This window comes from Phoenix dactylifera, chromosome 15, assembly GCF_051530095.1.
Source record: "Phoenix dactylifera cultivar Ajwa chromosome 15, Ajwa_hap1_PhDact_Kaust_v1.1, whole genome shotgun sequence".
In the NCBI taxonomy this organism is placed as follows: domain Eukaryota; kingdom Viridiplantae; phylum Streptophyta; class Magnoliopsida; order Arecales; family Arecaceae; genus Phoenix; species Phoenix dactylifera.
In genome coordinates, this window is record NC_143204.1 from 24,250,123 (window position 1) to 24,277,789 (window position 27,667).

At 36.7% G+C, this 27,667-nt stretch overlaps 1 protein-coding gene across 1 annotated transcript; it reads left to right on the forward strand.

Annotated features, from left to right (window-relative positions):
• EDA25 (CCAAT-binding factor) lies at nucleotides 1-27,483 on the forward strand. The gene is made up of 16 exons (XM_039134409.3): nucleotides 1-794; nucleotides 4,148-4,223; nucleotides 6,961-7,080; nucleotides 7,720-7,795; nucleotides 10,325-10,393; nucleotides 10,589-10,669; nucleotides 11,541-11,612; nucleotides 12,370-12,462; nucleotides 14,520-14,714; nucleotides 16,548-16,631; nucleotides 17,365-17,508; nucleotides 18,775-18,864; nucleotides 20,321-20,403; nucleotides 20,499-20,804; nucleotides 24,765-25,002; nucleotides 26,695-27,483. The coding sequence occupies exons 1-16, from the start codon at nucleotides 128-130 to the stop codon at nucleotides 27,361-27,363; spliced, it is 3,063 nt and encodes a 1,020-aa protein (XP_038990337.2). The 5' UTR covers nucleotides 1-127; the 3' UTR covers nucleotides 27,364-27,483.
• The last annotated feature ends 184 nt before the right edge of the window (nucleotides 27,484-27,667 follow it).

Below are 27,667 nucleotides of genomic sequence, written 5' to 3' on the forward strand. Positions count from 1 at the left end.
GCCCTCGTTCCCCTAAGCGCCCTCAACAAAATCAAGAACTGCGCGACCGCTAAAACCCTACCGTCATTCTTCTGAAGCCCCTCTCCTTTATCCTCTCGGTTCACAGCGGCACCGGAGAGGAGAAACAATGGCGATGTCGAAGCCCAAGAAACCCCACCAAATCCCCGAAGACCTCGAGCTCCTCAAATCCGACGTCGCCTCCTTCGTCTCCTCCCTCGGCCTCGCCCCATCTTCCGGCGCCTCCGGTGCCGGCTTCGACGACTCCGACTTCCGGAAAACAGGTTCCTTCAAACCCCCCAAAAGCCGAGATCCCAAACCCTCGGCTCCCGAAAAGATCGATGGCGGCGAGAAGAAGAACAAGAAGGACGACTCCGATTCCAAGCCCAAACCCAAGCCCAAGCCCCATCCTTTGCAAATCGATCCGTTCGAGAACGCTAAATATGACAAGAACCTCCCCATGTTGCCGTTGATGAAGGCGAGCTTGCTGTCGGGGTACTGGTACAATGACGCCGACGATCTGGAGGGGAAAGTCCTGGGGCCAGAGGGGAGGAAAAAGGTCCCGTCTTTGGGGATCGAGGAGCTGAAGAGGCTCGTTTCGAAGAAAAAGGAGGTCGCGGAGAGGTTGCTGCGGCAGTACACGCTGGACTATGATTCGTCGAGGAGGAAGAGCGGGGATATGAGGCTGCTTGAAGTGACGGCAAGGTCGGGGACATCGGCGGATAAGGTCTCGGCATTCACGTGCTTGGTCGAGGACAATCCAATCGCGAACATGAGGTCACTCGATGCGCTACTATGTGAGTCCTCTTTCATTTGATGTTTTATGCAAAGCATCCAGAAAACGGGGGTTTTCTTTACATTATTTTATCCAGTTCATCGAAGAAACCTGAATTCATATTTTTGATGGCCTCAAAAGAGTCTTCCCAAATTAAACCCTGTGAAATGTTACATCTAAAATCTACTGGAGCATGTATACAGTGTTTCTCAGGGAGTCTACCATACATATGTATATTTCTTTCTCAATTGACTAAAATATTCCACAAGAGAAGATGATGAAATCGGGGTCTGACCTTAAAAGCACCTATTATAGTAATGAGGGTTTTAAGTTCATACATTTTTTATATTTTGGAGTAATGGGAGTTTCTTATTATTATCTAGTGTTTTGGATGTCTTTGAAAGTTCAAGGTAAGCTCAGGGCCATAGTGCTAAAATGCTGCAAATTGGAGTGAGAAACTTTAGTTTGACAGCAATAGTCTTGGACCAGGGAAGGCAACATATCAAAGAGTGATCACCAAACTATACTCATGCTTAGTCCAAGGGTGGTATTTATGCCCTTGGAAAATTGGGAGATATAATTTCCAAATATTAGCATTACTTGAATCAGAGTCTGGAATGAAAGTTATGGTCCGAAAAAGGCAGAGGCATGAGGTTGGAAGAATCCATTTGACCAATGCGATTGATAGTTTTGCTTGACATGATTCAAATAGAAATTTATCATTGAACTGATAATTGATACAGGAAGGATTTTTGTGCTATTTTCAGGTTATATGGTGTTGATTCTTGAGAAGAGGACATGTTTAAATGCCAAATTAGTTTATGGTGAAATGTTTGAAGAGCACAGGGGCCTAAAAAGCATAAAAAGATACTGTGTACCCAAATTAATTTTAATAAAAATAGAATGAAGATAAGGCCAAAGTCAAGATGACTTGGACAAGGAATACCATAGAGTGATGGAATGATCCAACATTCAAAAGAATGGGTAAATAAATGAAGAACTTTATAAAATTGAGTTACAACTGGGTGAATGAAGTGGAGGGTTTCTTTCAAGGTGATGAGACCAATGCATATCTTAATGAATTAAGCTAAATTATAGAGTAACAACATTGCTTGCTATGTTGTATGCCCTGAATGTGAAACAACAAAAAGGATCCAAGAAAACAATTTGAATGTAACATAAATGAAAATACTGAGATAGACGTCTGATAACATTAGGATTGATGGAAGAGTATATTAGAGGAGCTATTGAAATTTTCCAAATAAGAATAAAGCAATAGAGAATCAATTGAGATGGTATTGGCATGTGAAATAGAGATTGAGGAGTTTTGACAAGGAGGGATACTTGAATCTTTGTTGAAGGATCTAGAAAGAGAAGGCAAAGACCTGATTTAACACGGATAGAATTTGTGAGTGAAGTTCAGAAAGGTTGTAGTAATACTAGAAGTAGCACTTAATAGGATTTGTTGCTGAATGAGGACACATAGAGGAGATCATATAATTTGGGGAAGGTTTGATGGTTATGGCATTTGTTTAGATCACTCTAGGAGACTATCAAATTATATGTTCCTAAAAATAAACAAGCTTCTATATATTTTGCTTTTGTTTCATCACTTTTTTGGTTAGAGTAATTCTTACTGCTTCTGGATAAAGGCTCACATGTGGATGAACTATTCTGCAACGATCTTTTCATCGATGCAGTCTTGACAAGTTCCGACAAGCTATTGACACAAAATATTGCTGGTTAGCTAGGGGTGGAACCAGGATCATCACATTGGGTGGCCAAATATAAAAAGGAAGAAGAATGCTATCACAAGCCATTATAATTTTAATATGGGCATTATTGAAATTAAAGAGAAAAATTTAAAGTGATGTTTATATTAAGCTCTTAATGTATTAAGACATTTATAAATGGCATTTCAAGGGAATAGGGCTTATAATAATGATAATGGTTTTCGAGACATTTTTCTTTAGATATGATTTCTGTGTTTAAATTCCTAAATGGGCCACATTACCAAATTATGGTGATTAATGTATTTATATAATGGAATTATAAGTGGGCATCTAATAATATTTATTTATATATTTATATCAGTTATTTTGTACAATATTTATACTATACCATCACCAAAATGGCATGGCTACAATAAAGAAACAGGGACTACAATAAATGATGATGAGTTTTTTATATGTGCAAACTGACAGAAGGGATTCACAGCTATGAAACAAAATGAGAGAAAAATGCGTAAAAGGAAAATAATAATAGAGAGATTTGGGAGAGAAAAAAGCCATGGGTCTTACTAATCTTGCTCTTTGATATAATTTTTCATGTACCTTCTTTAATAGAATTCCTAGCTTCCTTGATTAGAGTTTTTGTTAGAATACAAGAATCCTAACTAACTATTTTTATGCTAATTCAAACATATACTAATGGACAAAGGGTGCTGATCCACCATCCATTGTCTTTGTCATGTATAAATATCATATAATCTTTTTAAATTATAGAGGGCACATGAGATTAGTGGCTACAAACAGGATGGTGGGGCCGCACATGGAATTTGTGGGGTTGGGCATCATATATTTCAGGAACCATGTTTAGAGAAATTGGTGAACTTTGGGGGGCTGTGGCCCCCTTCAGCCCCCCATTGGATTCACCACTGTGGCTAGCTGAACTTGTAAATTGATTTTTCTGCCTCTATAATTGATGCGACTACAAGTCTGCCCAGTTGTTCTTTTTTTTTTTCTCGGTGATTGCACAGTTATTCTTAAAATCATTAGATCTTAAAAAGTTAGATGGCAACCACACACTTGTGAGATGATCACATCAGAGTACTGGCCTAATGGCAATGCTCTGATAGATCTGTAGATAATAGAAAAAGAAAGGAAGGTAAAGAAAAAAGGAAGAAGATAGCTCAAGAGAATTAAACCAGCAGGGAGAATAAGCGGATAACCAAGGTGAAGACAGGAGAGGAAAAGAACAAGAAAGATTAGGCAGGCATACTGCTTTAACTGAACCATGCGTCTTTCTCCTCTATATTGATAATAATTTCCATGTTAACAGCTTCTGGTTGCACAACCAAGAAGCCTACTATTTTAATGGCCAGCAACTGATGTTTGTACTTCTTCATATGTGAGCCTAAAGTCATATTGCTTAGGCCCATTTACATTTATTTGGACCAGTAACAGATAAATAAAGCAATGCCATGGTAATTGTATAATATTATGATCTAAAATAAGCAGTTTTAACAACACATCATAATCAAGAGTATTGTATGATCATTTTTTTTGGTTCATTCCTTTTCATTCTGTTATTTTGTCCATTTTTAATCTTTTCATGATAGGTAATTAAGTTAAGGGGCTGTTCTGTTTAATGCAGCTATGGTGACGTCAAGGGTAGGGAAACGCTATGCATTTACTGGCTTCGAAGCACTAAAGGAGTTGTTCCTGTTGAGGTCTGCAGCATATCCTTTTGTAGATCTTGTCAAAAATTTTCAATTTTAGTAGGATGCATCTTATCCTACTTTTTTTTTACTTATAGTATTTCTTGCTGCCCAATACGTGAAAATCTTGAATGTTGTTTAGATACAACAACCTCTGTTGTAGCTATGACTGTCATAGCTCATGCTGTATCCCTAAATATATCAAACCATTTTTACTGATTGTGAATATTTTTGGTGGTCGTCTTAGTGCTTGCTTCTATCAATTATTTATTTCAGTGTCATTGGTCAATATTTGATCTTGTGGTCGTCAATGCTTCTTTACTTTCTTGCACTTTTCTTCTTATTTGACATGATTGTTTGTTCTCATAATGATAAGAGGCATTAGCACATCTTGCATGTTTTCTTATAATGAAGTTATAATATACCAAATTCCTGTGCCCCCCCCCCACCCTCTTCTTTCCCCTTTCCAAGAAAAAAAAGGAAAAGAAAACAAAGTGGAGATCAAGATATTAAGAGATATGCCATTAGATGTGAACTCTGTGATTTTAGCCTTGGGCCCATTATAAGATATCTAAAAAGAGGAGATTCATTAGATCTTCGAAAAACTAGGGAATATTAGTGAGAAGGTATGTGAAAGAATCAGGAAAGACTAATTCAGATTTTTTGCATGTAAGGATATGAATAAACAACTTCCAACGGTTTGCAAATTTTAGCAGTATACTTCACTTGGCATGCATAATGAAAAAGGTGTGCATCGGTGCATCCACATGGGCAAAGAGGGTGGGAAGGAGAAGGGGGGCATTATGATTTACAAAAAAAAGAAAAAGCAAGATTCATGTGGATAAGTCATTGGTAGGATTCAGGAATGAGAATTTTAGTAGGATGCGTCTTATCCTACTTTTTTTTTTACTTATAATATTTCTTGCTGCCCAATACAGGAAAATCTTGAATGTTGTTTAGATACAACAACCTCTGTTGTAGCTATGACTGTCATAGCTCATGCTGTATCCCTAAATATATCAAACCATTTTTACTGATTGTGAATATTTTTGGTGGTCGTGTTAGTGCTTGCTTCTATCAATTATATTATTTTTCAGTGTCATTGGTCAATATATGATCTTGTGGTCATCAATGCTTCTTTACTTTCCTGCACTTTTCTTCTTATTTGACATGATTGTTTGTTCTCATAATGATAAGAGGCATTAGCACATCTTGCATGTTTTCTTATAATGAACTTATAATATACCAAATTCATGTGCGCCCCCCCCTCCTTTCCAAGAAAAAAAGGAAAAGAAAACAAAGTGGAGATCAAGATATTAAGAGATATGCCATTAGATGTGAACTCTGTGATTTTAGCCTTGGGCCCATTATAAGATATCTAAAAAGAGGAGATTCAGTAGATCTTCAAAAAACTAGGGAATATTAGTGAGAAGGCATGTGAAAGAATCAGGAAAGACTAATTCAGATTTTTTGCATGTAAGGATATGAATGTTTGGAAACAACTTCCAACGGTTTGCAAATTTTAGCAGGATACTTCACTTGGCATGCATAATGGAAAAAGAGGTGTGCATCCACGTGGGCAAAAGAGGGTGGGCAGGAGAAGGGGGGCATCATTATGATTTACAAAAAAAAGAAAAAGCAAGATTCATGTGGATAAGTCATTGGTAGGATTCAGGAATGAGTTTCAAGGAATGTTTTATGGTGGTTCTGCTTCAAGAGTTGGTGTTTAGCTTTATATACATACAAATGTTAGCTTTGTTGTATGGAAAAGTGCTTGCGGCAATGGGAATTGTGTTGGTATTTCAGACATTTGCAAGAAATTGATCTTGAAAGAGGTTGTGAGAAGGAAGCGGATCAAATGGAAGTTTGGATTGCATCATGCACAGTTGATGGAAGATGAAATGCAGTTGAAATGCAGTTTCTTAATGATGTTGAAGATCTCTGTAGATTGTCACTTAGAATGAAAGTGGTGGAAAAGAAGTTTGCTAGCTGTTCTAACAGTTTCAGTGCTTGCAAGATACATGGGTTGTGTTGCTGTTGTTAGATGGTCATATAGCAATTCCTGAACCCAACTTATCAATATTCCTAAATGAGATAAGACGAGACCATTTCCATGGTTCTCTTGGTGGTTGTAGTAACCATCCTACATAGTTAAGGCTTTTGTTGTATTTATGCTGGACGTTATTTGGTAATTGGTATACTGACTTCCAAGAGGATTTTAGAAGTGAAGATAAGTGGACTTGACAGTTGAGATTGAGTTGTCGAAAAGTTAGAAAACATAATTTCTTGCACAATGCTTCTTCACAGGGGGAAAGTTCATGTAATATTGCAAATCTTAGATGATGTTTAACTTGCATGAATGTATTGGAAGATGAAGTGGCTTTATGCCAAGATGGCACATGGACTTCTTTCGCTTCCCTTTCCATCAGATATAAATAGCTTGCTTTGCTGTCATTTCTGTGAGAGGACATTCGATGATTCAAATGATGCTTTTACCAAGCGCAAAAAAACATGGAACTTGGAGTTTTTTTTTTTTTTTTTTGTTAATCTACCCTCACAAAGCTGGCACACCAATAAGATCTAATTTTATGTGTTAGCTACAGTTGGTGTGCTTTGCTCAAAGATTGTCGATCATCATGAGATACAAACTACTTTTAATTGCTTTCTTTTCTTTGCTGCTGTATAATGGGTTTAGCCTTCAAAAGTAACAACTTTTTACTGACATCTTATTCAATGTTTATCTTTTCAGGTTACTGCCAGATCGCAAGTTGAAAAGCCTTTTCCAACATCCCCTGGATAATTTGCCTGAAACAAAAGATGGTTTCTCTCTTTTACTGTTTTGGTATTGGGAGGAATGCTTGAAGCAAAGGTGCGTCCTTATTAAAACAAACCCTCAAAATCTAAAGAAGGCTAACACACACCATATGTTTCAACTTATACTTGATGTTGCTTAATGTTCTACTTTAGATCTTAATGTTATTGAATTAATTATGCATGTTTATCATGGAACCATTTTTTTCATCCCTTCTTGTTGTAGGCAATGCTCCATTATATACTTGTATTGAGCATCTTCAAATATCTTCACTACTGTTATTCATGATTTCTTAAACCTTCCCCCAGTCTATGACCCTTCATCCATCGTCTGACTATTGCTCAACCTTCCTGGAGTTTAAATTGCAATGTTTGATTGAAAACCAAGGAAAAGAAAAACTTCTTCAGCTGAAAGTTGCGATATTTTTCATCTGACCTCCAATGACAGATGAATTTAAACGTACCTTAATGCAAGTATTGGAGAAAGAGGCCTAAATATTTGTGCGGAAGTTATGGAGATTGGAACTGATAAGTTAGATAACTATAAATGACCATACTTAACCATTGACTTAGAAGAATCAATTATTGACATGTAATTCATGACTTATTTGGAGTCTACTTTAGGAGCTAAAATTATATATATATTTTTTATTTTATTCTCTGTGGTCTTTATTATGTTCAAACATTTTCATTATAGATATGAACGATTTGTTATTGCACTCGAGGAAGCACTAAAGGATATGTTACCTAATCTCAAAGACAAAGCAATGAAGGTTAGTACACAATCCTCTTTCCTTTCAAATCTCTACCTACACAGTTGCAAGTATGCTGGACATCTTATGCTTGGTTTGGTTGAGTCCTTTTCTGCATACATTTCAGTGCTATATTGTGAGGATGTTATTGTGCTGTTTAACTTATTACTTGCATGTTACTTTTTCAAAATTATGCTTCGCACATAGCCTTGTTATAGCCTTGTTTGTCAGTTAACATAATATATTACTTTTGAAAAAGACTACTGGGTGCTTAAGTTTCTGAATATCACCTGCAACTTTTATACAAGTCTGGTATCATTTTTGTGTGAAGATTTGATTTCTTAAAATATTAATTTATCAAGGTCTCTTCTGACTAATGAATTGCATATCAAATTTTTATTAACAAAAAGAAGATTGAACTATATTTAGTTTAGAAAAACTGATCATATCATGGTACATATGGCCTTATACCTTGGTATTATGAGGTATGTACTGTGGTAAGTAGTGCCCATTTTTAAGGTGTACCAAAGTAACATACTACTGTAGATGCTGTGCTATACGACCTATATCAGCAAACCATTATGGGGGAATACCATGGTTCAAACCATGACACTCTAGTACCATGGTACTTCAACCTGCATATATATCGCCAATGCCTAACCACTTGCTGGAGTAGCATGATGTTGCATGATTTGTTTTAAAAGCACCACTTTTTTGTTCTGTGATTAATTTGCCATTTTTTATTTTTTAGTCTTTTTTTAATACTAATGTACATTTATTTACAACTATACATAGGGTCTATATATTTGTGCATATGGATAAATTTACATTGTTCTATTAAAAAATTGCTCTCTGTTTAGCTTGCCATTTGTTTTCTAGTCCTCCTAATAGCCATCTCAAGTATATACACATTCATAAAACTAGTGTCAAGAGAGTCTTTGCAAAATTTTGTAATGATTTGGTTGGGACTTGGGAGACATGCAACTGGAAAATCATTTATTATTGAATTTCTGCAGTTTTTTTTTGGTAAGGACTAGTGGGCTGGTGAGAGCATATTGAGATCCTTTTATGCCGAATTGCTTGGGTAAATACTAATGCATGCTCAAGTAATTAGGCCTTGTTTGGCAGAGCTGTTGACAGTAGAGCTTTCATAAAAAGCTATTTGCTGTTTGGTAACTACATTTCTAAAGTGCTGTAGAACTTTAATATGTATTTGGCAAACAAACTGAGAAAGTACTTTTGGTATGACAAAATGGCCATAAAGGACATTGCATAGTATTATACAACGGAGCATAATAAAATATAATATATATTAATACATAAATATATGATATAGTATAATATTACTATAATATAATATAATATTATTATAATATTGTATACTATAGCATAATAATATAACATAATTTGATATTATATAACATAACATATCAATGTATTACAATATAATATAATATAATATAATATTTATAGTATAATACAATAATAAAGGTATAAAATATTATAATTATAATTATTATATATTAATAAATATAAAAGTGACATTTTCTATAATTATAATATTTTATTATGGGTATTTTGGTTAAAAAAATATAAATCAAAACAGCTTTCTGATATATGCTAAAAGTGCTTTTCCGAAGAAGCTCCATTTTGGAGCTTTCTCCCAAAAAGCTGTTTTAGCTTTCTGGCAAAACTAAAACAGCTTCTCGATTTTTTTCTCAAACATCTCTATTCTATTCAAAAGTACTTTTGGAGGGTCAGAAAGTACTTTCTAGCCCATCAAAAGCTCTGCCAAATGGGGCCTTAACCTTTGGAGTCGAAGCATGTCATGGTGCTATATTTTGGTTTTCTGGAGGACAACTTTGTTTCTTTTTTTTGGCTTAGATAATAAGATATGTTTGATAACGAAGTGGTTTCTTTTTATATTGGTTGTCATTACCACTATTTACAAATCTTCTAGTGTGTGGGTGATTTTTGACATTTTTAGGGTTCTTTACATATTAATCCCTGAAATCTTTGATATTTTAATATTAATCCCTGATTTGCTCATGTTTATAACTTTATATAAATTTATATAAAAACTTTGCAAAAGTTCTATGTTTGTACATGTGAGTCTCGGGAGTTGGCATCTTCTCACTCACTTCGCCTTCTTTTTCGGGATTTGGGTGCTAGGGGACCAACAGTGGAGGGGAACATGTTAAGGGGTTGGTTAAGTTTGAGAATTAGAATCTAAAATGTCCAGAAGATATGAAATTAACACTTCTAGGAGAATAAAAGTAGAATATTCTGTTGTCATCTAGTTAACTTGAGGGATGTGTAAACAATATGTTGCAATATTTCAAGGATTAAAATACCACAAGGAATATTTCAGTGACCAATGTGCAAAAAAAAAAAAAGAACCTTTTTTGTATACCAAAAGATGCCCTGTTATGTACTTTAATGGTGATTTCTTGAGGGGTAAGTCAGGAGCACCACATGTTTCTCATGGCAAAGCATAGCTCTTTAACTGGAGTAAATAATTTATCATGTTTTTGTTGCTTTTCTTTGCAGACAGTTTACACCCTTTTGAAGAGTAAATCAGAACAAGAGCGCAGGTTGCTCACTGCTCTTGTCAATAAAGTAAGTAACATTTCTCTACCTGCAGCCTGTCTTCTGCTTTTTTATTTCAAGCTTCATGAGTGCTTTTCTTTTTATATTTCTCTTGTAAAAAGTTCTTATCATTTCTTCATTGTTGGGACAAGTAAAGAAATCCTGTCAATAATGAATTTTAATTGCAAATAGTGCAAAACATGATCCATTGTTGGCTTCATGCAGCTTGGTGATCCAGAGAGGAAAGCGGCATCTAGTGCTGCCTATCACTTGTCTTGCCTCTTATCTGCACATCCTAATATGAAGGTAAATCACCTTTTCCCTGTCCCTGGTAACAAAAGTCAAATACAGTTTATAGTTGCCTTTTTTCCCTCTTCTATTGATTAGATTCAAAATTGGCCCGATCCTATTTTGTTACATTTGGTCAGGTACCCAGACTAGCTTTGACATATAGTTATGAGAGTATATTGTAACCCTTGAGCCATATTGCAGGAACGGAGTACTGCTTAAGCTTGACTGATGGACATCAATTCCATTTGTCAGTATGTTGAAATTTAGAAGCTGAAAATGTCAGTAGATGAGGAATCAGGATATGCAAAATTATTTTATTAATATTTATTATGTTTTTCAGTGTTGGTCTGTCTTGAGTTTCTTATCCAGTCATGCCAGTATGCCGATAATGGTCCTGACAAGCGAAAAAATATGGATTCCTTTTCTGATGTATTTTTTTTATGTTCTCAATTTGCATTTATTGACCAGATATTTGAGTACATAATGACAAAAAGATTGAAGATGCATATCTTTAGCTTGATTGCCAATTTTTCTTTTCATGAGTTTCTGTATATAAGTCATACATTAAGTCCTTTAATCTGTATGACTTCTGTTCTTTAAGTAATGAAGATATCAACAAGAAAGGAAAAATGCTAAATTAGATATCGGGAAAGTTATGTATTCCAGCTAAAACCTTCTCTCTTGCTAAGCTAAAAAAAAGAACAAAAGGAAAATGAAAAAACCCACCAAAAAAAGACCCCACTGGGAAAGGAAAAATGGTATTATAGACCATAACATATTTACACATATGTTGTTGTATTTGCATGTTTAATTTGTGATGTATTTCTTGCTTCATTGTTGAGTTTTCCAGTCAGTCTCATATTTGTATTTTGTTTGTACTTTTCAGGCAGTGGTTATTGATGAGGTGGATTCGTTTATCTTTAGACCTCATATTGGATTGCGTGCAAAATATCAGGCTGTATGTTTCCATCATTTGCACCTTTTTTGTTGTAAAATAACACACTTTAAACTGTCTACTAGTTCTCTTCTCTTTCTTTTCTGTTTTTGGGTTGTTTTGGAGTTATAAAAATGAGATATAAGCTAGCTTCTCTAGGAATCTGCAGTCCTTTCCTGCATGATTCAGGGGGCGAATGATAGTTTTAATTGCTGATTGTTTTTCCTTGCTGATATTTAATTTTTCTTAGAAGATTTGCTCTCTGTATCAACTAATCTTCATTGCACGACTTGAGAACTGCTGGTAGGTGTGGGAATGGTGATGGCGATCCTGCTGTAGAAGTGCTTGTATGCATGGGTATTTTTGACTCTTTGGGAGCAATTGATATTGGCAGAGATATGTTCTCGATGGTGCCCATCATATTGTTAACAATACATTGTTAATAAAAATAAGAAATATAGATGCCAATATGAATAGCACTTTCCTCTGATGGAACTAAATAAAACATAAATGTGTTTAGATTAATGAATAAATTTTTTAGCACAAATTGGGCATCTAACATTGTTCACTATTATGCATATTGTGGCGCAGATGTTGACTTCATCTAGCACTTATTCTTTCTGCTTCAGATAAATCATTTTTGTTCATCAGTTGAAGTGCATGTTTAACCATATAGTTTTGCTGATTGCCTCGTTCATATTCATGTCGTTTTTATTTCTTAAAATATAATATCTTGTTATATTAAGCCTTCTTGTTGTAATAATTACGTATTCTTCTGCAGGTTAATTTTTTGAGTCAGATTCTTCTTAGTAAAAAAGGAGATGGACCTAAAATAGCAAAACGTTTAGTTGATGTATATTTCGCACTCTTTAAGGTACAGTTCAAACTTCTCTGTTTTGATATGTGCTTTTGGAGCAAAACTCATCTCATCGCCATGCTTTGCCATCTTCAATAACTAAATGCTTCTTTTCAGGACAAGATATAACATCCTAGTCATTATCTTGCTAATTTTTGTTGTTTTTCTGTTCTTTGAATAAAGATGAGAATACATGCATTGTGGGGAACCATCATTTTTGGTTAACCTCAGGTTCTAGATATCATGATCATATGTTCTCTCTTAACCTCTCTTTATAATGCTATCTCATTAGTCTGATGGCCAGCTTTATTATTACAGTCAGAGCTGCTTTCCTTCAAAGGCGTATCGAGTGTTGTCCTTTACTTTTTGTAATAAGCAAAGTCCTATTACAAGAACAATTCCTATGAATTCTCTTCATAGCTGTTGTTTTGACAGGTACCATGATGAATTGACAGTCAATTCGAGAAGTTTGACAACATATGCAATGGAAAAAGCAAGCAATGACAATGATTAGAGCCAGAAATGAAAGAAAAGCAATTAAAGGAACACTTACAAATTGTTTATCATTGCTCATAACATGTTTTTCTATGATTCCTGAACAAAGAAAAGATGAGTAGTCCTGACAGCTAAATATGCTTCTGAAGAAGCTTTGCATGCTTGTGCAAGTGGGATTATTACACCTGGATCTTTTTGACTTGACCTGAATCATATTCAAGTCTCAAGCTATGCCCGAAACATGGACCACTAGGTTAGGTTTAGCATTGGTGCTAGAACCATTATTTTAACCCATTTAGGCTGCATTTGGTTGGAGTAAGTTAACCTAGAGTAAGTGTGTTAACTTACCCTAACCCTCTTTACTCCGGAATAAAGTACTCCACCCGATAGGGTGGAATAGTTTACTCTAGGTTAGGTGGAATAAGTTGTTTTAGAAACCTTGCAAAATGCCTGTTTTGCCTTCGGAATAAATTGGTTGCTTTTTTAGTGTTTGTCAGGTTAAGGTCGAATAAATGGGTTGAAAGGGTCTTTTTTCCATTTAACCCTCCTTTAATCCACAACCAAATGCATCCTTAGGTCGTAATCTTGGTTTGGCAAATGGCAATGATGGATGCAAACAAAAAATTAGATGCACTGACAACTATATTGACGAACAAAGTTTCAATAATTTGGGTATGACCATGGTATGCTGAACCAGCCTGTACTGTCCGATTCAGCCCGTACCAAACCGGTACCGGATGTGACCAGTCCGATTCGGTGTTAAAAACCGGTACCAGCCCGTACCGGCCTATACCGGTTCTAAATTTTTTTGAGGCTTTTGGATGCGTGAACCAAATCGAACTGGTGGTACCAGTTCGGTATCGGCGCCCATCGGTACATCAGTACGGTCGGTACGGCGGACCTTGCGTATGACATAAGTTAAATATCAAAATCTAATGTGACTTGAACCTCTTTTTCGTAGAATTAGCATCCAATTTCGAAATGATACCTGACATATTCCTTCTGCATCCCATTTCTTTTCCATTACACTTTTAAATGTGCATTAGTAATGCTTATTTACTAATTGCTAATCATGTTCAAAAGTTTATCTTCTATACTAGTCCCTGAAATTTTCATAAAAAGCAGAGGTAATGTCAAACGCATCCTTTTCAGCTCGTGTATCGTTCTAGTTGAGATGCTATCACTTCTTGGGAAACCTATCAGTCTATCTCTATTGTTACATCATTAGAATGGTAAGCAAACTGTTTGAATCTAGCAAATGGATTACTCTGGCGGCATTACAATATTTCTAAATAGTGCCCTGCAAGGGGACCAGCGCACTATTTATATATTAAATGGTGGTACAGTTTGAAGCTTGAACCATTCAAATTAGTCTGAAGTGATTTGCCTTTAGTTTTGTCGTGTCTTTAAGTAGTTTGATGGGGCTCCTTTTATGGATGTGATTTGTTGCATTCTCCATTCTAAGGTTCTAGAAAAGATTCTAGTTATATAACACTTTGAGCGTACACACCTGCTTAAATTGTACATCCATTTTAATTTTTTCAAGAATTATTCTTAGTGCCTTGTATCTGCTATTTCAGGTACTGATTTCAGAGGCTAATGATGGTGAAAAGATGTGTAAAAAGGCAAAAAACAATAGGAAAAGTGTAGATGGAGAGGAAAAAAGCAAAAAAGTTAAAGGTAAAATAACAAGCTCTCTTCAAAATGGCAAAAAGGAACCATCTCTGGGATCTAATGTTGAGATGGATTCTCGGCTTTTGTCTGCAGTCCTAACTGTAAGTATGTCAAGATATCCGTTAATATCTACTGCAAGGATTGAAATAACAGTACTAAGGGTGATAACGATTTGAGGATTTTTTTTTAAATTTTTTTTTGGGGCCTTTAATATGTAATATGGATATAAAGTCAATCTTTTTTTTTATGCACTGTATGGATATGAATTGTATTGAAGTTCATTTGGTTGCCTACTGTATTGATCTAATGGGCATTTGTACTGTGGCATAATTAACTATGGGAGTGCATTGTCTCTAGTACTGTAGCACAAGTATTAAATTTTGTTCTCCAATCTCTACCATGCAAGGTCAAAGCTTCAAGCTATTTAAATGGTTGCAAAGTCTAGATTTCCATATTTTGGTTGTTGAATAATTTTAGCATGTTTCCTTTTCATTATTGAGTCGGATAATTCTGTTTCTAGTATAATTTTGAACATGTTTTAATGCTTGATCGATTTGCCATTTACGTTTCTAACTTTGTCAGCCAACATGCCCCTCCACCTTTTTTGTTTAAAAAAATGTGCCCTCCCAAATGGGATGGGCTTGGTACTGACTGAACCAGCCTTGGCTTTGGCTCATACCAATTGGGATGGCCGGTTCTTCCCATTCCCATGTTTATATTTTGAAAAATAAGTTGCTGTCCTGATTGAGACAGGCTTCATATTGGCCTTGTTACTGGTTGGTACTGATCAGGACAATTGGTACATCCCTATGATGTGGGGATGACTCTGCATCCATACTAGTGCCAATTTCATGTTGGAGAAGTACAGTATTGAAGGTACTGTCTCGCTCTACCAGTTGTTGAATCCATGATCTACTGAAATGTATTATAAGAGAATCAGCTGTGTGACTTGTGCATCCATAGATTGATTGAGACCGTAGTTTCCTAAAAGATTTCGTGATTAGTTATTATGAGTTCAATGTGGATTTTTTTGCTTATCATTCCATGCAAAAATGATCACTAAAAAGGAAAATATCAAGGTATAAACATGGGATTAGGTAACCAAAACAAAAAAGACTACCTACTTTAAAAAATAATAAATATGGAGTGTATGTTAAGGACATCTTTTTGATATATGTTACCTCTAGATAACTCTTCCAGTCTTCCTAAGTCTATGAAGTGTAATTATGCAAGCTTTCTTTTGCAAGAAACAACAACAAATCTCATCGTTAAATTATTTAAATTTTAATAATATTTTGAATATTAAATATTAATAGAAATATTATTTATATAAATAAAAAAATAAAAATACTAAAAAGGTACTCATCATTCATTGGCGGGGGATGACCTTATGATAAAGAACTGGAGTTCAGGTAGAGAAGGAAATAGAGAATAAAAGTTTTAGTTCAACATATATGTTTGTCTTTTTTAAAACATAAAGAGTAATTGATCAGATTCATGGACGTTCCTATGAGGAAACACTTATGATACTGGAAATCATGCCTTATCGAGTATCTTATCCAATTTTACAATTGGTTTATTCTGCAGTAGCAAATGCTAATCATAATATGGGTTTGGATGAAGCTGATTCATTCATTAGTAAAGCTGAAGTCAATAGTAGTGCTATTGTGAAAAAGTTAAGACCTCGGGCTTGGGGACGTAGTTATCCAATAAAAAAACTCACCTAATACAAGGTGGCAATTATGCATGTTGTTGTACTTGCCATCGGGCATAAACAAAATTTCCAATCTGAAAGTGATTGTATTTGATGATTTCTGTTTAAGTTTCTCCTGAAAAATAGTCCTTCTTTCATGTTTGGAATAATTTGTTAAGGTGGATATTCAGTATTTTTAATGTTAATTAGACATCTAGTGTTGGCACCTCATTTTTTGCAGGGAGTTAACAGAGCATTTCCTTTTGTTTCAAGTGATGAAGCAGATGATATTGTTGAAGTTCAAACCCCACTACTTTTCAGATTGGTGAGTTAATGAGCTGGACATCAACATTCCTAGACTTGTGCAGGATAGACACATCCTGGCCTGGCCTGATTTTTACCATGCCTGGGTTTAGGGTTTCGGCCTGATGGCCTGAGCCCAGGCCTGAAATTTTACAGGATTGACATTTCACAACCCAGCCCAGCCCAGCCCGATTTGTATAATATATATAATATTTTAGTATTATGTGTATTATCAAATATTCAAAGTTTGAAATTAGGAAAAAGAAAAGAAAGAGGAAGGGATGGGAGAACCCTGACCACTCATTCAGTGGTTACCCACCCCCGCCCCCAACCTGCACCAGCCTCTTTCTCTCTTGTCCTCCCTCTTTCACCCCTCCCCTTTGCTCTGCCCCCTTCTCTCTCTCTCTCTCTCTCTCTCTCTCGGCCCCCCCTCCCCCAATCCCTACGAAAATGAATGCCACCACAACCACATCTCCCTCCCTCTCTTTTCTTACCTCCTGGCGGGCTGGTCAGGTTGGGCCCATGCCCCCTCATTTCCAATTGGTCTAGGCTTATGCTCATGTTTTCATGTTCAAGACCAGGCTGGGCCGGTTTTGGGCCGGAGATTTTGGCCTTGTTGTCAGACTTTGACTGGCCTAAACCCAGCCGGACCCAACAGTTGCACAGGTCTAAACATTAGTAATGTTGGAATTTCATTCTTGAAAATAAGGTTGGTATTGTGGAACATTCATGCAACTTTATCCTTTTGAATGCAGGTCCATTCTGGAAATTTCAATATTGGGGTTCAGGCATTAATGCTTCTATATCAGATCACTTCCAAGAATCAGATTGCAAGTGACCGTTTTTATCGTGCTTTGTATTCAAAGCTTCTGACTCCTGCTGCCGTGACTTCATCTAAGGTCATCTGCCTTTTGCGTGCTGCCTGCTTCATGCTTTTGTATTTGAAATTTCCAGTGTAATCGTTGCTCGATAGTTCATTCACTGGATGAATGGGCTCATGTTGTTTAGTTCTGGTGCCTGCATTTAGGGATCCTGAATGTTCACAACTTAAAAACTGCAATTTTTAAAACAATTAAAATTTAATTGATAAACGGAATAAATCTAGATAGATAATCAGCAAAGTGTCTCGCTTATTTAAATTTTCAAAACATTTTATATACATGCATCAAGAATTCTTCTGTTAGAAATCAAGTTTTGTAACCTCTTGCAGTTTGGTCGTCCAGGTCATAACCCCTAAACAGGCATGTTAAAACCTGTCCTTCACATGCACTGCCTTATGTATTCTTCATTCCAGTGTTGAATATAGGAACATGCACTGGAACTCCATGCCCCACCCCCCCCCCCCCCCCCACCACCACCACCACCACCACCACCACCACCGAATCACAAAAAGAAAAACCAATTCTTTTTCCTTTCCCTCCATTGACATCTAGATAAGCTCTTCAGAAGCTCTGATTATTCTCTTGTAAAGAATAACCAAGATTGCACCGTAGCACATTGCTTTTACATTTTTGATAATTCTCGTTTCTTAAAGATCAATAGAAACTGCATTTCAAATAATCATGTGTTTTACGAGTTAATATATATTTGTAATGCACGTGTAGCCACTGAGTTGGCATATTCTCTCGACTGGAAGGGGGTTGTTGCAAATTGTTGGGATGCCCCTTGTAATTCTTTCCCACTAGTTAGTAAATTTATCTTTTTCACTCATTTTTAGAAATATTGGAACTTCATTGAAACTCAAATTGAAGGCTGATTTGTAGATCGTTAGGGGTTATTAAGAAATTAGCTGCAGCATAGCGATCAATGAGTAGCTGCTAATGGCTTATCCAATGTTTCAACCTTCTGGATTCTTGTGCTTATTTGCCACATGGATGCTTGTTGACATGCATGTTTCTACACAATGCACAACTAGTTTCTTAAATCTGTTGTGCCTGGTTTCAAGGACCTATGTGAAACATGGTGATCAGCTTGCATGCCGATGGATTTCCGTCTAGACACCTTGGTAGCCATTTATTAGCATCCATTGAAGCAGTTTTAAAAACCTCCTGCTCTGTTCCTTAAGGTCCTTTTATCATTAAAACATTTATTTTAGATTATCATCCGTTTGCTTGAATATGTCTTTGTTTCTTTAATATATCAACAATGTTTCTTTGATGTTTCAGCCAGAAATGTTTCTTGGATTACTGGTCAAAGCAATGAAAAACGATATAAACTTAAAGCGGGTAGCTGCCTTTTCAAAGCGCCTCATGCAGGTTGGTGATGAAACTTGTCTATCTCATACATATGGGAGTTTTTTTCCCATTATTTTAAATGTGATTAGTCTTGTTCTTTGAAACTGATTTTCATGGGCTTCTCTCCTCTTGAGATGTTTCTGGCAGTTGCACTCTTCTAGTCTGCTCATTTTTGTGCAATTGCCAAAAATACAAATTTATTTCACTAGTTGAACTAGTGACTCAATTGACGCATGCTTCTGCATTATGCTGGTCAACTCTCTGTTTTTGGTATTCTAATAACTGAGATGGTTGGATATGGAAAAAGCCTTCTCAAAACGGAATTATCCAGTTCATAGCTTTTGTGTTGGTTTGTAGGTGACATTTATAGCATTAAATAACTTATGATTTATTGATACCATATAGTTGAACTTCCGGAACATTTATGTTTAACTTAAGGTTGTATTCTTAATTCTGGTCGAGGTTGTTTTGACAATAACCACTGCATATCCCTTTTCATTTTCGTCCTTAAAGTTTGGTCTCTGTGGTATTGAGAATAATATGCAATGGTTGAAATGATTCTCACATAAGTGCCATTTTAATAGTTTTGACTTAAGTTGATTATGTATACTCATTTATCAGTGTTGCCCTGACAATCTGGATATGGCTTCAAATGTTAGATTCCATGGAATAGTAATAAATTTCAAACAAATCATAGTTGAAAACTGCTTATCGATATCACTGGATATGGTGACTAATTTCGACCTAGGCCATTCCTGTTTGGAGTTCTGCTTAGGAAGTCTTGTGGAAGCATCCTTTTAATTAGTGGCTTTTTTTTCTGATGTTTGAGATTCTAAGGAGCTTCAATCATCTTTTCCTTAAGGCTGTTTGTAACCTGCTGCAGTCCACTGTTAGTTTGCAGGGATTCAAAGAATGATATTTCTGTGGCTACAGAAACTAAAAACTGGGGCAGCTTGGCTGCTGTTATTGACAAAATTCCAGCATCTCTTTCGGCCATTTCCACTCATGCTTCTTGTGGCAGTGAAGCACTTCATATATAAGCAGCTGAGCTGAGCAGCAGCAAGTTCTCATACTTTAATTTGCCTAAATTAAACAATGACCTGGTGTTTTTCTATGGTGAGAAAACTGATGATTTGGTCATCCGTCTCATTCAATGTCTTGAGATGAGACTTCTGGTTCACCAAATGTAGTGTTATGTCATTGTTCATGAACTTGTTTATTCCAAATAGTTTTGACAAGTCTTGATGATCATGGTTATTGTTCGGCAAATTGAACTGCCTGAAGAGTAATGCAATTCCTATTTTAAATCTGTTGGTTACAACAATGCATCACACACGGACATTGTTTTCTATATAATGGAAAATGATCTGAGATACCCTCTACCATGTTGGTGAAGGCATTGTTTTACTTTTATTTCAGGTTTTAAATACCCTCTACCATGTTGATCTTTACCACCTTAGTTTTGTTCTTTGAACAGGCAGCTCTTCAGCGCCCCCCTCAATATGCATGTGGATGCCTATTTATACTATCTGAGGTTCTTAAAGCAAAGCCACCCTTGTGGTATGTTTTTTCTTTACACCATTGGCAATTGAATATTACCCTTAGGGTCTTGGGGTTATAAAAGATGGTAAGGCATCTACTTCCCCAATTTGCAGGACTGTGGTGCTACAAAATGAGTCTGTTGATGATGATCTTGAGCACTTCGAGGACATCATAGAAGGCACCGAGGATTTGGCTATGACACCATCTGGAAATTCAGCAAATTCAGGCTGTTCCAGTGCTTCACAAGCTGGTAAAAAATTGCAGAATTCAAATTATAAGGAGGATTATGACTCTGAAGTCGATGATGGTTCAAGAATTAAAACTGTAAGTGATGGAAGCAAAGAAGAAGTTCAACCATCTCATATGAGGTCAAAACTACCTGCAGGTTACGATCCACGTCATAGGGAACCCTCCTACTGGTATTAGTTTCCATCTCTCAAAGTATCTGCTTTTATTGTCTGAAATACATTACTCAATTCTGTTGATTTCCCCCATGTCAGACATGCTATCAAACTCCAAGCTTTAAACTATGTTAGTTGCCTACTGTGCATGCAGTAGAAAAATGTGACTAGTTATCTGTCCAATTTAATTTTTTTGGAGAAAGATCCAACCTGTGTGCAAGGTCCCTGAACTAGTACCGAGACCCATAATGGTCGGCGGATGGGTCGGTACAGTATCGGTTCGGTACCGTACTGACAAATGGTACGCTTGGGCGTGCCGATTTCGTACCGGCACACCCATTTTTTTTAGAAATTTTTCAAGTTGATTTAATTGGTAATCAATATTTTTGAACATTTTTAATGATTTTAAGTCTAATTTGATGATTTTTTGATATTGTTTGATATTTTTTGATGTTTCTATGATTCCGGTTTAATCTAAATGATGCATCTTATTGTTTTAAAATGATACAAAACATAAAATAATTAGTGAGATGCTGCATGCCATAAGAAGCAACATGAAATATCCTCAAATCAAGTAGTAAGGTAAAAAATATAAAATAATACAATCAATAACATATATTTAAAGTACAACATACATATTGATATCTAAAATCTCGTCAAGTGGCAATGCCTCTCGCAGATATTCGGATCATTAGCATAGTCAGAAGGCACATCAGCCTACCTCTTTAACTAGGCGGCGATATAATCTTGTATGTTCAACCTTTAAAGAACACACTCCGAGTTATAAGTATTCTTGGATCTCTTGCTGAAGCTCTTGCTCTGAGAGGTGTCTTCTGACTGATAAACTAGCTGATAAAATGGTTGTGAAGGAGCTCATCTGAATAAGCCAGCAACAAAATTCGATCCATAAGATGCTCCAGGCTGCATAGGATAGTAGCCATTGAAAGATACCTTAGACGCACCATATCCATATCCATATTCATATGCGTCATGGGTTGTCCGTGGCTGTGGATAATAGAATCCAGTATACAACTTAAAATCTGATACGTCTATAGATCTTATTCCATGTGCGAGATTATTTGCAGCTGCATTGTGTCTTCCCGAATGACCTCGAGGAGCTTTTCTTCTATATGCAATCGAATTCTCGCGGGCTCCACTAGATCGTACACCATGGTCTCTATCCAGTGTAGCATGCATAAACTGAGACTCATCGGTGAATTGAAGGCCACCTTGCGACTGTTTAATAAACAGTGGTCTCATGTCCACTTATTTTCTGGTCAGCAGATCCATGACCACCAAAATTGTTGTTCCTAGTCTCTAAATTTGAGTGAATTTGCTCCTCCACACTCTCCATTAGAGTTGTAGGTGCCTTTTGTTTTTCTCTTTTGGTATGGTGGGCAGCTGCCTTTTTAGCAATCATGGCACTGGCTGCCTGCTTACCCTTCGTTCCACTCTCTATTTGCTTATCCTTCGTGCCCCTCTGTCTGGCTATGTTAGGAGGTATGTCGCCCTTCTGACCGAATCGATCGGGTGGCATAGTGGTCTCGTTAGCATCTCTCAATCATATATCCGAGGATGTCTCGGATAAGGAGTCGTGGTGATCGACTCCTATATGGCTATGGCTGATCAACTGGAAGGATGTGGAATATTGCTCTTTGCCCATTGTCCTGCATTGACCCTAGCCTCGTTGGCTACAAAACAGACCGATTGTAGAGACAATCCTCTCTCATCAAGCTCCGGTTCTGCTGCTGGCCCACAAGCCATCCAATCATAGGATCATCCTCATCATCAACGAAAGAATTATGGATCAGATCTGTGTACTTTAGCTCCACTTTCTCATTAATGCACTTCAATCTCAACCTCAGATTGTTGTGAACATATATAAGGTTGTTGAGGCATTTTTGTGTCAAACGGTTTCTCTTGCTGTAGATGAGGACAAAAGTGGACCAGTTGCGCCCACATTCACTCAAGAAAATCGATTGGAAGAGGATCCAGATAGTTAGCTGCTTAAGATTTTTTATGGACAAACCAAAATGAATCCACCATTCAACTGTAAAAATATGGAAGAAAATTACATATAGGATAATATCATATTACTAACCATCTAGTGCCAGGTAAAATAAAAAATTTTATTATAATATATTATATATTAATATTTAGAAATTAATATTTATAAGTAGTTAATAATAAATTAATAAGTGCAAGGAATGTAGAACTATAATCTCTTGATGTGTAATATATTTGGATTCATATTTTTCTTACTTGCGGCAGCTGTGGAGACTCCAAAGCTGTCAGTGCCCTCTCTAAATATTTTGGTCTGTAAAAAAGAACCGTCTTATAATATGTTAATAATTGAAGATACCAGTTAACTTGTATATCTCACTTAAGTTAACTTACCTCTTCTAGACAGGGCTACGACTTCTGAATCAAGCTCCATCTTGTAAATCACATTACGCAGACCGGCCAAAAGTTCGTCATCTATATCGATTTCAATTACGGTGTACTAAAACCGAGGGTTCAGATAGTGTGTTGCAGATACAGTTCGTTATTGTCTTAGTAAAATTTAGAAGTACAAGAGCAGCCTAATTTTCAATATTTCTGTTTACTTGCTAGATGCAAGTATTTATCCATCTGGTAGTCTTATCGTCGCTCAATGATGTCGATGTACTCCTAGGCGTACATCGGATCTGCCTTCTTGATTTGAATCTTTGCCCTCTGCATCATGTTTTACGGCTAAACAAACTTCCAAAACAACACTTGTTTTATGGCACACCTTCCTTCCCAACACTTGTTTTTAACAAAAAAAGCAGAGGGGGAGGGGGCCTGGTTCCAAACCGGGTCGACTCGATGCGAACTGGACGGTTCGCACCAAGTTCGAATGGAATCGGCCAGTTCCGAATGGTTCTATACCGGTTTCAGCTGGTTCGGTCCAGTAAGGGCCTTTTCTGGCCGGTTTCGGTCAGTTCGGAACTCGCTGTGGCTAGTTCGGGGTCGGAACCGATTCCAATAGGCGAACCAACCCGGTTTCCCACCGAGTCGGCTACTCGGCTCGGTACGGGCCGAACTGGGTGGTTCGGTTCGGTTTGGCCTACCTTTCTTATGGGTATAAATTACAATGATCGTGGATTTGGGTGGTTTCAGATCAGTTTCTAGTCCTCTCGTCTTAGTGGTACTATTTCGCAACACATATTCGAAAGTGATTCCAATGAAAATTGTTTGTACCCTTCTTTTAGAGTTGATTCTTATTATCCAAACTAGAGCATTTCATGGTACTTAGTAATTTGGATCTTGGTCACGGCCATTCAGTCATCTGTAGAAGTTTGTCTGAATTTTCGACATTTGGTAACAAAATAAATCAAAATATAGGATACACGTATGCTTAGAGAACAAATAGAAAACCAGATTTATGCGATATCAAATTTCTTTAATTCACGATCTGCAGTTTGAATTTCTGCATGTGCCCTTTATGTTGGTTTATAAACATGTGCAAATGATGGAGGGTGTACTTGTGTGCTCATAAATGTGGATGTTGTGAGCATTCTGCTAAATGAATCGATGTCCTTTTTTTTTGGGAGGGGGGGGGGGGGGTTGTGGATGGATTGCATTTTCTTTTTGGTCCGATGTGTTCTAAGTTGTGTCGAGTGATGCTATGGATTGTCAATTTGTCTGGCATACTAGGGATTTTGCGACCTAACTCCATTATTACCACTTGTTTTGTGACTACATGGTGCGTAGATCCATTTAGAAGTAGTAGATCATGGTAATGTGTATATCATTTTAATTTCTCTTTAGTTTCTTGCATTTTGTGTCATTCTCTATCTTCCTCTCCATGAAGCAAATGTATCTTTTAACGTTATGCCAATAGAGGATACTGCTTGTGGATATTTTTGTTTAAGAGGTCATAATATAACCAACTGCATCCTACTTTAGTAATTGCATCATGGATACAGTTTGAGTTTGTTTATCTTGTTTTAATAGCAATGCGGACCATGCAAGTTGGTGGGAGTTGACAATATTGGCTGCGCATGTGCACCCATCAGTAGCGACCATGGCTCGGACAGTATTATCAGGAGCCAACATTGTTTATAATGGTGATCCACTAAATGACTTGTCGCTTGGTGCCTTTCTTGATAAGTTCATGGAGAAGAAACCAAAACCAAACCGGAGAGCAGAAGGTACATGGCATGGTGGATCTCAAATTGCACCTGCAAGAAAGGTTTGTCTCTTAACCACACAATTTTCCTTGCTACTGGAGGCGCTTTCCTCATTGTACTTCATAAATGTCTGGTCTTGGTTTTATAACTTGGTCGATCTCATAACCTTGTAATTGCATTTTTGCATAGTTTATTGGGTTTGCCTAGTCAATTATGCAGCAAAGATACTAATTTTAGGGATGTTTGAATGCTCAAATACCTTATCCATATTGTGTCCTGTATGTTGGTGTCCCTAGAATTTTGGGATTTTGGAAATTACCTTTGACATACGAGGTACTGTTTATAGATGTGGCTGATTCCATTCCATAACCAATGGTGGGCCCTATCATATATACCATTCCAAGTGCATTTTCCCTCAAAATATGTGGGATATTTTATGGTATTTCATTCAGCCATCCAAGTGCTCTAGCTCATGCAATCTATCAAACATTGTCTAGTTGTCTTCATGGCACGGTCTTGACTCTTGACACTATCTAGTCATTAATTATAGAAACGTGATCTGGATTTTATTATCATGACTTGCTAGATACACAAATTTATCTAAAATGTTTTCATTCACTGGTGATTTTCTTTGATTTTTTGGATGTTTCATATTCTTTCTTGAAAATATTGATCTGTTTCCCTAAATAAAGAATTGGCCTCTATTTCTTTTGTGAACTTCTGCATAAATATTTCGTACAGTGTCTTTGTGCATGCTTTATCTATATGATGCATTATTATCAGTCATGCTAGTAACATTTCCACTTCCTCTGCATGAACGCTACTTTTGAATTTTATGCTGCAGCCTTTAATTTATTTAGTGGATTATTCTAATTCATATTTTGCTCTCCTTTATTTTGCTAGTATTAGGTGTGTGTGATGCATGTTTGATGGATGTTGAGGGCAGACATGTAGATACAAAATAAAGGATACAAATACATAGTATACCTTTAAACTAGACATCTCTTTTTCTCTGAGTCATTTTTTAAATTAGCTCATGCGAGAGTATTTATCAATGAGACAGGCTTTACACCTTGTCTAGCATCATGATCGCTTGGTTATAAAATCTTTCAAGTCTACGAAATCATGTCTGACAGATGTTGAGGGCAGACGTCCACATACAAAATAAGGGATATTAAATCCATAATATACCTGTAAAATATGAACACCTTTTTCACTCCCTGCATTATTTTTAAAAAAGGCTACTATTTGAGTATTTGTCAAAGAGAAGCCCTGCCGCTTGTTTGGCATCATAATCACCTGGTTATGAAATCTTTCTTATTATATGTTTTAGAATTTGCTTCTTTGATTCCTCCTGCATCAACTCCTTCCCTGTATCCTGGTTGGACATGTACCCTTGCCTTTTCTTATAATCTTTTTCTCGCATTTCCACAGCTGTGGTACTTTAGCTTCTGACTTCATATTTCTGGGTTGGCATTGTCATAGTATTTGCTTCAATTTTTTCCTTATCTATCTATATGTATATGTTGTAAATATGTACATGCATACGATTGTACATATGTATATGGGCATATTTTCGTGCGTAGATACATTTAAATTATGATCTCGAGCAAACTGTATCTTATTTACCTTGACATGAAATTTGATTTTTGCCATCCTATGCTCTGTTTCTTATGAAAAATAGATCATGTTTTTTCCAAATTTTTAGGTCACATTTATCTCCAGTAAACTGACCTGGCTTCTTTTGTCTGCAGCTTGACCTGAACCATCATCTAATTGGCGACGAGATACTACAGTTGGCAGAGGATGAAGTGCCTCCTGAGGATGTTGTCTTCCATAGATTCTACATGAACAAAACAAGCTCGTCAAAGAAACCGAAGGCAAAGAAGAAGGCCTCACAAGATGATGAAGATGCAGAGGACTTTCTGGATGCAAGTGATGAGAGTGAGGAAGAGGAGATTGATAACATGCTGGGTTCTGGGCATCGCCCATTGGAAGAAGCTGATGGAGAATATGACTATGATGATCTCGACAGAGTTGCTGATGAGGAGGATGATGACTTACTTGGAGATGGGAGTGATGCAGAGGCTAGTTCACCTCCCGATCTTGCTGCGAGAAAGCATGATGAAGGTAGTGCTAGCGACGACGAAGACGACGACGACGATAGTCTTGATATCATGGATAGCATTGCTGAAGAAGGTGGTGATGTTGATGTTGATGATGCTGTTATTGGTGGTGGGAGTGATGAAGAGGAATCCAGTCAGGCTGCTAAGACAGAGAAGGGAAAGAAAAGGAAGTTCAATAGGACGAATCGTGCATCACCATTTGCAAATTTGGAGGAGTACGAACATCTGATGAACGACAACATGGACACAACAAAAATTTCTAGACCACATAAGAGAAAGAAGAAGACATCCAATTGAAAGAACTTTTCCATTGTGTTTTCCTCCTTGTAATCTGTATTTTATCGAGGACACAGGCCTTAAGAAAATTTTGTAACCTTAGTTATTATAATTTTAAGGGAGGTTTTGCCATTGCTTGAATCAGATTTTCTGAGGGATAGAAGTAAACGTTTTTTTTATCTTCACCATGAAATTAAGGTATCAGCAGTCTAATCCTGGTTATAGATTGTTTATTTGCGGGTGGATGTGTAACTGACTGGGGAGGCAATATCATTGTTGTTTCTGAAAGTTGTGTATTTGTATTAGATTTTCTGCACTTAAGCAC

What these genes read in the sequence shown, in the direction of transcription:
- EDA25 (XM_039134409.3), top strand. Translation starts at nt 128, where the DNA reads ATGGCGATGTCGAAGCCCAAGAAACCCCACCAAATCCCCGAAGACCTC. An exon ending in TGCGTGCAAAATATCAGGCT is followed by an intron (nt 11,613 to 12,369) that starts GTATGTTTCCAT and finishes ATTCTTCTGCAG; the next exon opens with GTTAATTTTTTGAGTCAGAT. An exon ending in AAATTGCACCTGCAAGAAAG is followed by an intron (nt 25,003 to 26,694) that starts GTTTGTCTCTTA and finishes TTTTGTCTGCAG; the next exon opens with CTTGACCTGAACCATCATCT.